Below are 12,132 nucleotides of genomic sequence, written 5' to 3'. Positions count from 1 at the left end.
GTTCGGATTCAGTGCTATGCTATGTTTTGCAATTGGGATGTTCAATATATACTTTTTAAATAATTTATCTAATTTATATTAATTTCGCTATTTTCAAATTCAACTCCACAAACGCGCGTAGCCTATTTTCTATTATGTCCTTAAAAATAAGATAAAAATAATCATCCTTTTGACAAGAGCATAGGAAGAGGAAAAATAAAGAATCTGCTTGTAATTGACAATGAAAAATCAAGTTTAATATTTTTAAAAGAAATATATAAAGTTATAGTGAAATAAGACGTTTATTATTATCATCGTTTAGTAAATTAGGCTACATTTGTAAAACATTTGTTATACATTTGTAAAATTACCAACTTCTCATTGGGTGGGCCCATGCTAGCCTCTCCACTGATGCAAGGAGCAATACATTACCCAAATATTTATTTTTATTAGGAAAATACCAAACATATTTAAGGAGCTGGCTCTTTGCGAACCAAAGTACATTTTATAAATAAATTATATAATTAGCATAGTACATATTAAAGAAACACAGTAATTACTGTACCGTGTAACCACCACAGTAGCCTACTTAGAAAAGGTCTTATTCTGCAGTTTTGTTCCTAAAAGAAACACACAAATACAGACAAATTAAAGATTAATATTTCAGTTTCTGGAAGACTTCATGTAAAATAATGGATCAGGACAGATTTGTTTTTTTTTACCTTTAAACTCTTAAAAATAATTTTTTCCTTATATTTAGTATATGCCTTTGTGTATATACTAATATAACAGTACTGTGCAAAGAACTGTCTGCAATATGAATTTACACCAGTTTTCACTGCACACAAACCATTTTTAGTGACTCTGCACTACTCACAGCTGTGAAATAAATTCACATGCTGCTTTCTCATATCTCATCAGCTTTCAGAGGCAGCTGGTCATTCAAATAAACCCCCAACATTTGTAAGCAACATCTCCACATCATCAGAAGAGCTTTTTGTTTAGTATACAGCAGATATAAAAACCACACCATGGGTTTTGACAGTCTTTTTATTGATAATACTTATAACATCTTAATATATTTCCTATAGAGAGAAAAAGAGGGAGAGCACATTGGAAGAACAGATATGAATATCAATAAGAAGAATGAGAATAAACAAATTTCCAAATAATATTTTTTTTTCAGAACTGAATAAAATCCACTTCATCTCGTTTTAGATTATATACAAAAAAAAAAACTTGCAAAGTTGGAAGGCTAATGTTCAGAGAAATGTTGTCAGATTTAAGCAAAAGATTAGAAAAGACAATGGGAAAAAATGTGAATACTACAAATAGTAATTGGTGTGATTTTGTAAGAGCAGCAACGCGTCAACACTAGAGAACACAACACTGATTCACTCCTTCACATATGTGTAACACACTTAAAGACACTCAGACACACACCAGCTTCCCATTAGTGGCCTGATCAAACAATATCACTCATCACTTCAACTGTTTCAAGGTCAGTCTTTTGGTGGTTATTATCTAAAAAAAAACATTTACGTTTCATTAACACAATTTGTTAGTGCATTGAGATGTGTTTCTGTGTATAAGCAGAAAAGTGAGTAAATTCTTGGAAATCATAAAATTAAGCATTTTAAACTAGAACAGTGTGGTAAAGAGCGCCCCCTAAAGGATAAGACAGCATTTGAGCGAAGCACACTGAAGGTTGTTGATTAAATGGCATTGAACACAGACATAATTCGAGGTCCCTTTTGTAGACTGGCAGCCAAAGCACGATCCATTCGGTAATAAAACATGCATAATGTGACCTAGTGTGACATCGGCAAACACTGCGATTGACCCACACTAATAAACACATTGTTCATTATTTCACATTTTTAGTGGATTCAACCAACACTGCTCAAACAACAACAAATGCTATACAAAAGCATGCCATACAATCAGAATAGCTGTTTTACCATGATAGTCATCATCATCATCATTAGACAAAAATAGTTATATGCACTTACAAAACTTAAAAATAGAATAACCAGCATTCAGTATAAAATAAACAGAATGAAACAAAAAAAAAAAAACACCAAAATGTATTATTGTGAAGGTGAAGTTCATGCAAATAGCTTTCACCGTTAAGATAAGTTAACACTACGCAGCGGTAGTTTTTACAAGATATCTATATGTTGAGCGGTTTAATTTTCAATTATTGTCTGCAATTCTAAACACACATAAGAAAGGAAAAACACCGGTTTGTCGACATGCGGACTGCTGTTTACGGCGGATGTTGTATTTGCCATTATTTACAAACTGTTTGAAACTCATTAAAGTGAACTACAAAAATACAAGTCACATTTCAGATTGAAATTAAAGGAATAGTTCACCTATATATTACATTTTGTTGAAACGGTCTCTTGCTCAGGCCTTCCAAGATGTAGATGAGTTTCTTCATCAAAACAGATTTAGAAAAGATTGGCTTTACATCACTTGCTCATTAATAGAGGCTCTGCAGTGAATGGGTGCCACCAGAATGAGAGTCCAACAACATCACAATAATCCACACCACTTTAGTCCATCAACATGGATGACTTGTGGATTATTGTGATGTTTTTATTAGCTGTTTGGACTCTCATTCTGACGGCACCCATTCACTGCAGAGGATCAATTGGTGAGCAATTGCTGTAATGTTACATTTCTCCAAATCTGTTCGAGTGAAGAAACTCATCTACATCTTGGATGACCTGAGGGTGAGTACATTTTCAGGAAATCTTCATTTTGGGTGATGTATTCCTTTAAAAGCAACATAAAACACAACGAGTAGCCTCAACAAAGGTTGTGTGACTTCAGAAATCTTTTGACAGGACGTCAAAAAAGAACAGTACCAGTTGTCAGGAAGCCCCCTAGTCAATCCACATAACACTGTCTTCCGGTTCTGATAGACAGAAACACAACACTAACAAAAACATCCATACAGATCCACCAAAAATTCACACACTGTGTGTTATGGCTTTCAACACTTTAATATAGTGACTATGCTTTCACATTCAGGATATCAGTGTCATTGAATTGTAAAACCACACACGTACAAGCTTAAAAAAAAAAAAAAACTATGACCAATACTGCCATAATTACACCACATAAATTATATATAAAAAGTTCCTGCATGTACAGAACAAAAAAAAACAAAGAATGATAACTGTAGGTGCTCGAGTCGAGGTGAATCACAATGTTCCTGTGACATGTTAAAATTCATAGGTTTATGATCACCGTGGGATCCAGAATGGCTTTTTAAATAAACACCTGCGAACAGCTGTAAATTTCCTGCTGCTTTACAATAAAGGCCCTTAAAAACAACATGCTGTACTCTCTCGAAACATCCTACTAGATTCCTTGAGAAAAAGAAGACAAGCTTCAGCAGACATTCCTAGTCTCACAGACCACCAAAACTCAAATAAAACCAGATCAGCATTGACTGTCAATAAGAAGGACACATCAGCTGCTGGTCATCAAGAGCCAATACAGATACAGATTATGCTCTGATTAAGAGACAGACAGCTCCTTTTGAAGGAATTCAACTTGGCAACCTGCAGATATACGAGGTGAATCTCAATGATGTGATGATGTCAGCTGCCTCCAAGAGATCTGATTGGTGACCTGATGATATGAACACTGATCACGGTGACAGAAAAACCGCTCGCCACCATATTCGTGAGAACACTGGCTCTGAATTTTGAATCTTAAAAACATGTGTGTGCTGCTGCTTCTATATTGACTTCAGATTATTTGAACACCAAAAAAATACTTAAAATCCATGCTTTTAAAAAAAAAGTGTTTTAAAACAAAACAAAACATCAATAATTTTACCATCAAATATACAATCTCAAGAACAACAGCAATACTTAGAATCCTGACGGAAGTAATAATCATATATAATCAATAGTAGTAACAATAACAATAAATACAGTAATAATAATAATGATGATATTTTTATTACAAACATGATCTACTGTATTTGGGAGTACCTGGGCACAGGGGGCATAAGGCCAGTGAAGACGAGCGCAAAGGCAATCGTGCGGGTTATTATAACTCTAGAAGGAAATCTGAAGTCTATAATTGCTCTCGATGATTAATATATGCAGTGCTGCTCTTGTGTTGGGAGTTAGTCTTGGCATAAAGACGTTCGGTAGCGTGCTGGGTGGAGTCGGAGGTGAGGGGGGTTCTGGATGCCCAGCAGGTGGACAGATAACTGTGGGTTTGCATGCAGGAGAGGACGGCTGTGTCCAGCGTTGGAAGGCTGGAGGGTTTGGAGCCATTCTATCAGTCCTCCTTGTCACTCGCACCTAATGTATCTGTTGAAGGGCCACTCTGAAATACAAAAACAGAAATGCTGTTTAATCAGCTCACACTGGAGTGAGTGTTCTAAAAATACATAAATATATATTTTAAAAACCCCTTAAATAACTATTGAAATATCTTTTTTTTTGTTTTTAATTAATTTGTATTGATTCTATTAACAATTCTAATATAATTAATATGAATTTATTAAAATTATTTATTTTAATGTATATAAATTACCTTAAACAAGGAATTTGTTGTGTAAAATTATATACATTTTAAATTGTATAAAATTAAATAAAACTTTAAATTGTATACAATTATAATATTGTTCAAAACTTAGTTTGAGGACAGTATTTTTTATGTTTTTGAGAGACTTTCTTAACTGAAATAGTATTATGGTTTTTATTAATATTTTGAATTAATTTTTATTTTATATTTTCGGTTTTATTTTAATTTTAGTTAAAGTTTCTTTTATGTCTACAAAATGTAATGTTTTTTTATTTATTTAAGTTTTAGTTATTTTAGTACATCAAGTTAACCTAAATGAAAATGAGAAATGTTGCCATGACAATAAGCAGAGATAAAATAAGTTTGTTTTTAATATTTTATTTCAGTTAATGTGTATTTTATTTCAGATAACGAAAATGTTTTTATGGTTTTCATTTCAGTTAACTATAATTACCCAGAATGCATTTTGACAAAAACCAAAACTCCACTGTAAAACAGATTTGAATCCACACCAAAAGCTCTAGTTTGAAAACAAAAGCCAGAAGGTGCAGAAAATGGACAAATCCAAAGTGTCACCTTCACTGGAGAGGGGCAGCCGGTGCACCGGAGCAGTGGAAATGAACGTTCTGCCATTTGGAGTCCCGACGGTGCCACACGCGGGTCTCCTCCGACTGGCTGCTGCGTGGCAGGCCCTGCCCATCCACAAACTGAGTGAGGCGGATGTAGGCGATGCAGGCAGCGTCTTCTCCGATCAGGTGCACGTGAGGGTTCAGGATGGTGGTGTGGATGGGCTTGCTGTTCTTAGAAAGCACTGAGGAGAAACACAAACACATGGAGAAAGATCCTGTGCATGGTGCTACTGATACTTCCTGTGATTTATAAGACACATTTAAACCATGGTAGTCTTTCTGCATCAACACACTTACAGTTCTCAAAGTAGAATCTATGGAAGTCCATTCCTTCAACCAGGTTCCCCAAAGCCTCGGGTTCAAAGGATGTCAGTCCAGGGTCACAGATTTTCCTGTTACAGTTATCCCATTGTGTATTACTATTCAGGTAGCTGCTATAAACATTGACAATTAACTATTTTCATCTTACTCTAACTAAACTGTTTCTCTGCCATGAGAATAGAACTGACTGTAGAAGAAGACAATTTACACTAGTTCTTGTATCTGTACAATATAGTGTGTTTAGGGCCAAAGTGGTTTGTGTTTGCAAGAAAGCATAAGGTAACATACGCATAGGCGTCAAAGTCCCCATTATTGATGGCTTCTATCAGCTGCTCCGTGATCTTAATGATTTCCTGTTTGCGTGCTGTAAGAGAAAACATGACACAGGTGAATACACACATACAGTTTATGCCAAGTAGTCCCACATTAGTTAAAACGTTTTTCTTCTTTTTTCACAAAAAAAAATGATAAAAAAAAGGTATTGGAATATTGTAATCTTTATGTTAAGAGACATATGTACCCCATAAAATAAAAAACATAAAATAAATACCACATAAAATCAGAATGTAACCATTGTGTCTCATAGTGGCTTAAAATGGTCCTAAAAATAAACAAAAACAAAAAGAAATAAAAAATAAAATAACCATAACTACCATAACTAATAGTCTTTGTGTGTTGTGTTAGCTAAAATAAATCTCTTATGCTGCATTTATTTGTTCAAAAATACAGTAAAACTGTAATATTTTGAAATATTACAATTTAAAATAACTGTTTTCTATTTTAATGCATTTAAAAAAAGCAATTTATCCCTTTGATCAAAGATGAATTTTCAGCATCATTACTCCAGTCTTCAGTGTCACATGACCCTTCAGAAATCATTCTAATATACTGATTTGCTGCTCATTTATATCAATGTTGAAAAATTTTGTGCTGCTTCATATATTTGTGGAAACATGATACAATTATTTTTTCAGGATTCAGCATCCTTCCTGGATAAAAGGATGAATTTCTTAAAAACAATTCCTTACCATAAACTTTTTAGTACAAGTGCATGTTCCACCCCAACTTCCTGTCTCTACAGGAAATACATCAACACAGAAAGAAAGAAAATTGTACATCCACGGATTTTTTTAAACTATAAACTGATAAAGCCACAGCTAACTGTTCCTGTTTGTTGTACATGACACGAACAGACAAATTTCAACCTTAACCAAGAGTTAACGCTCTGAAACACAGGCAGAGGTCAGAAAGGTCACGTCCTCCGGACTCCAGACCTGAGAGGCTGAGAGAGGTTTAACACACACCAGATCTGCTGTGGACTTACCTAGTTTCTCAGTCATGATCTTAAGTCTAGACTCTCATTCATTCCTCCTCAATACCCTGACTGATCTCTCTTCTGATGAAGTTTGCACGCTCACACAAGCACAGACTCCCAAAAACACTTTGCCTTCATCTAATCAACATCTCCAGTTTCCTTACTTCTCGTTTCCTCCCTCCCTCTCTCTCTCCCTCCCTTCACAGCTTCCTGCTCCACTTTAGAGGAGCTTAGTGGCCCCGACACGTCCTTCGGTTTCTCCTTGTCAATCTGACACCTCAGGTCTGATCTAAAGTCTCTGACTATGGCTTCAGCTTTGATAAACGTCCCACTTGTAATTACTTAAATGTAAATACTTGATTGAATTTAATATAACATGAATAAATTAATAGCTAATAATGGGGTGGTGCTAGCGCAGTGGATAAGACACATGTCTTTGGTGTGAGAGACCCGGGTTCGAATCCACTGTGAGACACCAATGTGTCGCTGAGCAAGACACTTAACCCCTAGTTGCTCCAGAGGTGTGCAACCTCTGACATATGTGGCAATTGTAAGTCGCTTTGGATAAAAGCGTTAGCTAAGTAAGTGAATAAATGTAATTTGTTAATTAATAATTAGCAAATTAATAGTTTAATTGAATAAACTGAATGATTAACATTAAATTAAAAAAATAAAATATTAAATTAGTTATAAAATCAATTAAAATATATTCTAAATATCAGTATTGTTAAATTAAGTTAACTTTAACATTTTAAAATAAATACAAAAAAACTTTTACAAATTTGAATTAAATTAAAACATATCATTAATATATTATTAATTATTAACATGAACAATTTTTACAAACTTACCACAAAAACATTAACAAATTATTTTAAGTCATTATTTAATAAAGTTACTTAGATACTTTAGTATTAAGTTAATAATTAAAATATACTGTTATTAATAGTTATTAAAATTAATAACTCAGTTAATTAAAATGGATCATTAATATTATTATTAATAAATAAATGACTGAAATTAATAAATCATTTTCAAAAATGAGTTACTTTAATGACAAAAACAATAACATTACAGAATGTGCTAGCCAAAAACATTCACAGCCCCAGTGCATGAGGGTCTGTGCTTAGGTCTGCAGGGGGCGCTATACTCACTCTGCATGATGGGGGTCTGTGGAGGGGATTGTGTGGAGTGGGCAGATGCTTCACTATCAGGCACTGCCGGGGGTCCCGAGCCCTTACGGGCGCAGCCCAGGATGTCGGTCAGCTTGGTGGCTGTTTACACATGAGGGTGAGGGGGGTAATGATGTCTGATGATGTGTGCAAGATGACTTATGCATCTCAAAGTGATGTGTGCATGCCATTCCATTAACTGCCCTAGGTGACCAGCACATGCAACAACAGCAGAGAGTTAATCAGTAAGAGAAAGTAGGGTTTATTGAAGGTCTTTTTTTTTATTAGCTAAAACCCTTTCCTGCTAGGCTTCAGGAAAACCATGCTTTCACTGCACTTTAATTGACTTCTCAGTTAAAGGAATACTTCGGTTCTTTATCCACACGTATTAGTGGTTCAAGAGCAAGTTCACCCAAAAGTAAAAATTCTGTCATCATTTACACACCTTCATGTCATTCTCGGATTCAATTTTTTTTTTCTGCTGTTTCGGTTCACTTTGACTTCCACTGTATTTTTTGTTCAGAAAATGAACCAAAACTGTGTGGTCACCAGCATTCTTCAAAATATCTTCCTTTGCCCCATACAAAAAAAGGTTAATTTCTCATATCCCAGTGTTATTTTATGAGATTCACATAAGCATACACGATACAACACAAGTAAATATAAATAAAGGCAAGCAAATAGGGAATTTAACCCAGTACAAAAAGTAAATCTGAACCAAAAATATTTAATGGTTACCCACATTCTTCAAAATATCCTTCATCTTCCACAGAAGACAGAAAATCATAATGGTTTGGAATGCCATTCAGAAAATGACTGAATTTTCATTTTGGGGTGAACTATCCAGTAAGTAATATTGACAGCTCACGTTTGATATAGGTATTGCAGTCCAAATTCTAAATATCGGAGAGTAGCCAAATCAACCCATATTTTCACATCTACAAGTTTCCTCAAGAAAAGTGCAACTCAAGGGAAGCTGGTTATTTTATTTATTGATTTAGGGCTAAACAATGCTGTGTAAAACCAGCCAGGCCAAACCAAACGAGTGCAGACCAGACTTACAGAAGATGGCAGGGACGGAGCCCGGAGGTGACTGGCTGACTTCAGAGGGGGCTTTAACTGAACTGCTATTTAGGCTTTTCCCTATCGAGTGGGAAGGAAAAGATGGGAAGAGACTGGAAAGATGAGACTGAGAAAGGAGGACATGCAAAGATGGACCATGGCACAGTATTTAACCTATTATTGAGGCTGAGAGATTTACATGGAAGGACGGGAAATCATCCCGCCCACTTCTGTCACTTTAGAGCACGACACTTCCACACAGTCAAAAAAGAGCAAGTTGAACCTACATTTAACCGTGTGAATAAAACACACACAGGCAGAGCCCACTTCTCTTACATTTCTAGTGCTCCTACAGATAAAAATACACTGAAGGTGTCCTGAAACACGCGTCCCAGAAGAGCGCAGAATTAAGCCAACACTTCTTACGAACCTTACAAAATAAGTCAAAATGCCACAACAATGTCACAACAGTAGCACACACTAATTACATTTCAGTACAATGAAATGCTTTAGATTTTTTTGTACATGTATAGTTTAGGCTTCAAAAACTGATAGATCAATTTAATGCCGCCTTGCTAAATAAACAATTAATTTTTTTTAATCTAACTGCAATTAAACTTTTGAGCAATACTGTATTTCTGAGTGACAGTATGTTGAAGAAGAAAAATGCACTTGATTTTATCCATCAGAAATTGACAGGATTGTGAAAAGTGTCCTTATAGGGCTTTTGGTGATGTCTTCAGAACTGGAAAGTCCTTGGTAAAATCACCACAGATCATAGTTAAAAAATAAATGAATAAAAAATTGCAACAAAAACAGAAGCCGCTCACCTTTGATGTCTTCATCTTCAATGGTGGTGTTGCTGCTGTCTGAAGATTCCTGCAAGACAGACAAAAGCAATCATTGTCTGACCTCACACCTTCACTAACACACACACACACACACACACACACACACCAAAAACACATTTATTCAACAAACAGCGACTAACTCCAATAAAGCACGACCAGTTCTATCACTGAGACAGATTGGATAATCATCGCCACAAATGAAGTCATACATATTCCACTTCTAGTGACTGACACTTCCAACAGTAGTGTAGACACTCGTGGGCTCTAGATCAATCCTGACAGTACGAGAAGGTTTGCACCCTCCCCTCTGCATATGCATGTAACCACCCCCACACACACACACACAGATGCACTTAATAGCTCGCATTTTGCTTTTGAAGTATTACAAAGGCAAATGACTGAGCCCCCGTCTGCTCGTATTTCTCTCTACAGGTTCCCGTGGGCGAGTTATCAGCCCACCACAGGCACCTCGAGGGTCTGAGCCGCAGACAAACGGACTGTCAGACATCAGCCAGCTGTGGCCATGCATATGGGGACGGGCGGCCAGAGAGGGAGAGGAGCATTATGGAGGCAGGATAGGAAACATTTTTGGTAAAAGTGAGAAAGTCAGATTGGATGATTTCAAACAGTGGTCTTTAATAATGCAAAAATAAATAACAGTATGAAATATATGTTTAAAAATGTCTTAATTTCAGTTAAAGTTTTAGTAATTTAGTAGTGTTTCTAAAATTTAACAGGCTTTTTTCAGTTTTAGTGAGTGATATTTTGGTACATCAAGTTAAACTAAATTAAAAATGAGAAGCATTGCCTTGACTACTAGCTGAATGCATAAAAGTTCTAGTTTACACTACTGTTTAAAAGTTTGAGGTCAGGAAGAAAAAAAAAAGTGTCACAGATTCCACAAAAATATTATGCATTGCAACTGTTTTCAACATTGACAATAATAAGCAAATCAGCATATCAGAATGATTTCTGAAGATCATGTGACACTGAAGACTGGAGTAATGATGCTAAAAATTCAGCTGCGCATTACAGAAATAAATTCTATTTTAAAAAATATTAAAAATAGAAAAAAGTTATTTTAAATTGTAAAAATATTTCATTATACTATTTTTACTGTATTTTTTAGTGTGTGTTTTTATATTTTTACCACAGCTTTATTAAGCATGATACTTTTTTTAAAAAAACATAAAAACTCTTACCAACCCAAAACCTTTCAAAAGTAGTGCAATTTTTTTTTTCTTGTTGACTTAACGGTTTAATTTTGCAAATATGTCATATTACTGAAGTAAAATGCTCTTGTGTTGAAATTCAACTTATTTCTGCATGTGTGTACTGACTAACAAGGGTCAAAAGAGCACTGTGTCATTGTCCTCCCTGAAACAATTAACACTGAACACTGTACCAAACTTCACACACTTTCCCATCCTAATGTGACTTCACGCTCACTCACAATCCCAAAACAACATCCTCGCTCGCACAACAGAATCAAGAGACTGGCAGCAGATGACAGAGACACAGAGAGGAGGAGAGTAAAGTGAAGGATGAAAGAGAAGAGGATGCGGAGGGAGGTGCAGAAGGATGTACCTTGATCCCATCCACTGGGTTATGGATAACAGTGGTCTGAGGCTCCTAAAGAGAAAGAGAGAGAAGAGGAAGAGGAGAAGACAGCAAGATAGAGAGGAAAAAACAGGAGCAAAATGAGATGGAGGTGATAGATGGCAAGAATAAAACAAGAGTTAGCAGAAAAGACGAGAGATGGATAGAGAGCAGTCGCAGCGAGAGAGAGAGAGAGAGAGAGAGAGAGAGAGAGAGATAGAGAAAGAAAGAGAGGGGGGGGGGGGTCACTCTGGTTAAAAGCAGAGGACAGCCAAAGGTCAAAGCCCAACATGTAAAGCCAGTCCTGAGATGTTAATGCATCTAATCCTAGCATAAACACTGCAAATCTACAACGTTTTAAAGAACTTTTGAATATTAAGCACTTTCATTTAAAAACAAAATGTATAGAAATCACAAAGATATTGTCTGAGGGTAAGATAAGCTTAAAGGAGTGTGAAATGTGCGTAACAAAATATGATTATCGCTATCAGAATATTAAAATAGTTCTTACTAAAGATGTGTTAACACAACAATGTTCAAGAGAAGTTTTGATCTTTAAATAATATAAAACGTTGAAAACCTGCAGCTGAACCATCCAAAAGGGTCCAAAAATGGGGTTCATAAAGGAACTTTGAGTTAAAATT

At 35.5% G+C, this 12,132-nt stretch overlaps 1 protein-coding gene across 49 annotated transcripts in view; it reads right to left on the bottom strand.

Annotated features, from left to right (window-relative positions):
* Positions 1–3,724: 3,724 nt before the first annotated feature.
* The window catches only part of LOC132132939 (calcium/calmodulin-dependent protein kinase type II subunit beta-like), a 63,917-nt gene continuing 55,509 nt past the window's right edge, over positions 3,725–12,132 (bottom strand). For 12 of the 49 annotated variants that reach the window (XM_059545515.1, XM_059545517.1, XM_059545516.1 and 9 more), the window contains 8 exons: positions 11,477–11,521; positions 9,869–9,917; positions 9,039–9,119; positions 7,959–8,078; positions 5,778–5,853; positions 5,466–5,560; positions 5,116–5,350; positions 3,725–4,338 (listed from right to left, as the gene is read on the bottom strand). In XM_059545515.1, the coding sequence (XP_059401498.1) occupies positions 5,118–5,350; positions 5,466–5,560; positions 5,778–5,853; positions 7,959–8,078; positions 9,039–9,119; positions 9,869–9,917; positions 11,477–11,521 (699 nt within the window). In that variant the 3' untranslated portion in view covers positions 3,725–4,338; positions 5,116–5,117. The remainder of the gene's footprint in view (positions 4,339–5,115; positions 5,351–5,465; positions 5,561–5,777; positions 5,854–7,958; positions 8,079–9,038; positions 9,120–9,868; positions 9,918–11,476; positions 11,522–12,132) is intronic. The other 37 variants (XM_059545547.1, XM_059545549.1, XM_059545565.1 and 34 more) reach the window with 5 other exon arrangements.

The sequence above is a fragment of the Carassius carassius genome, chromosome 49 (assembly GCF_963082965.1).
Source record: "Carassius carassius chromosome 49, fCarCar2.1, whole genome shotgun sequence".
Taxonomy (NCBI): Eukaryota; Metazoa; Chordata; class Actinopteri; order Cypriniformes; family Cyprinidae; genus Carassius; species Carassius carassius.
Note: the sequence above shows the minus strand (reverse complement) of the source record. Positions and strands in the feature narration are given on the sequence as shown.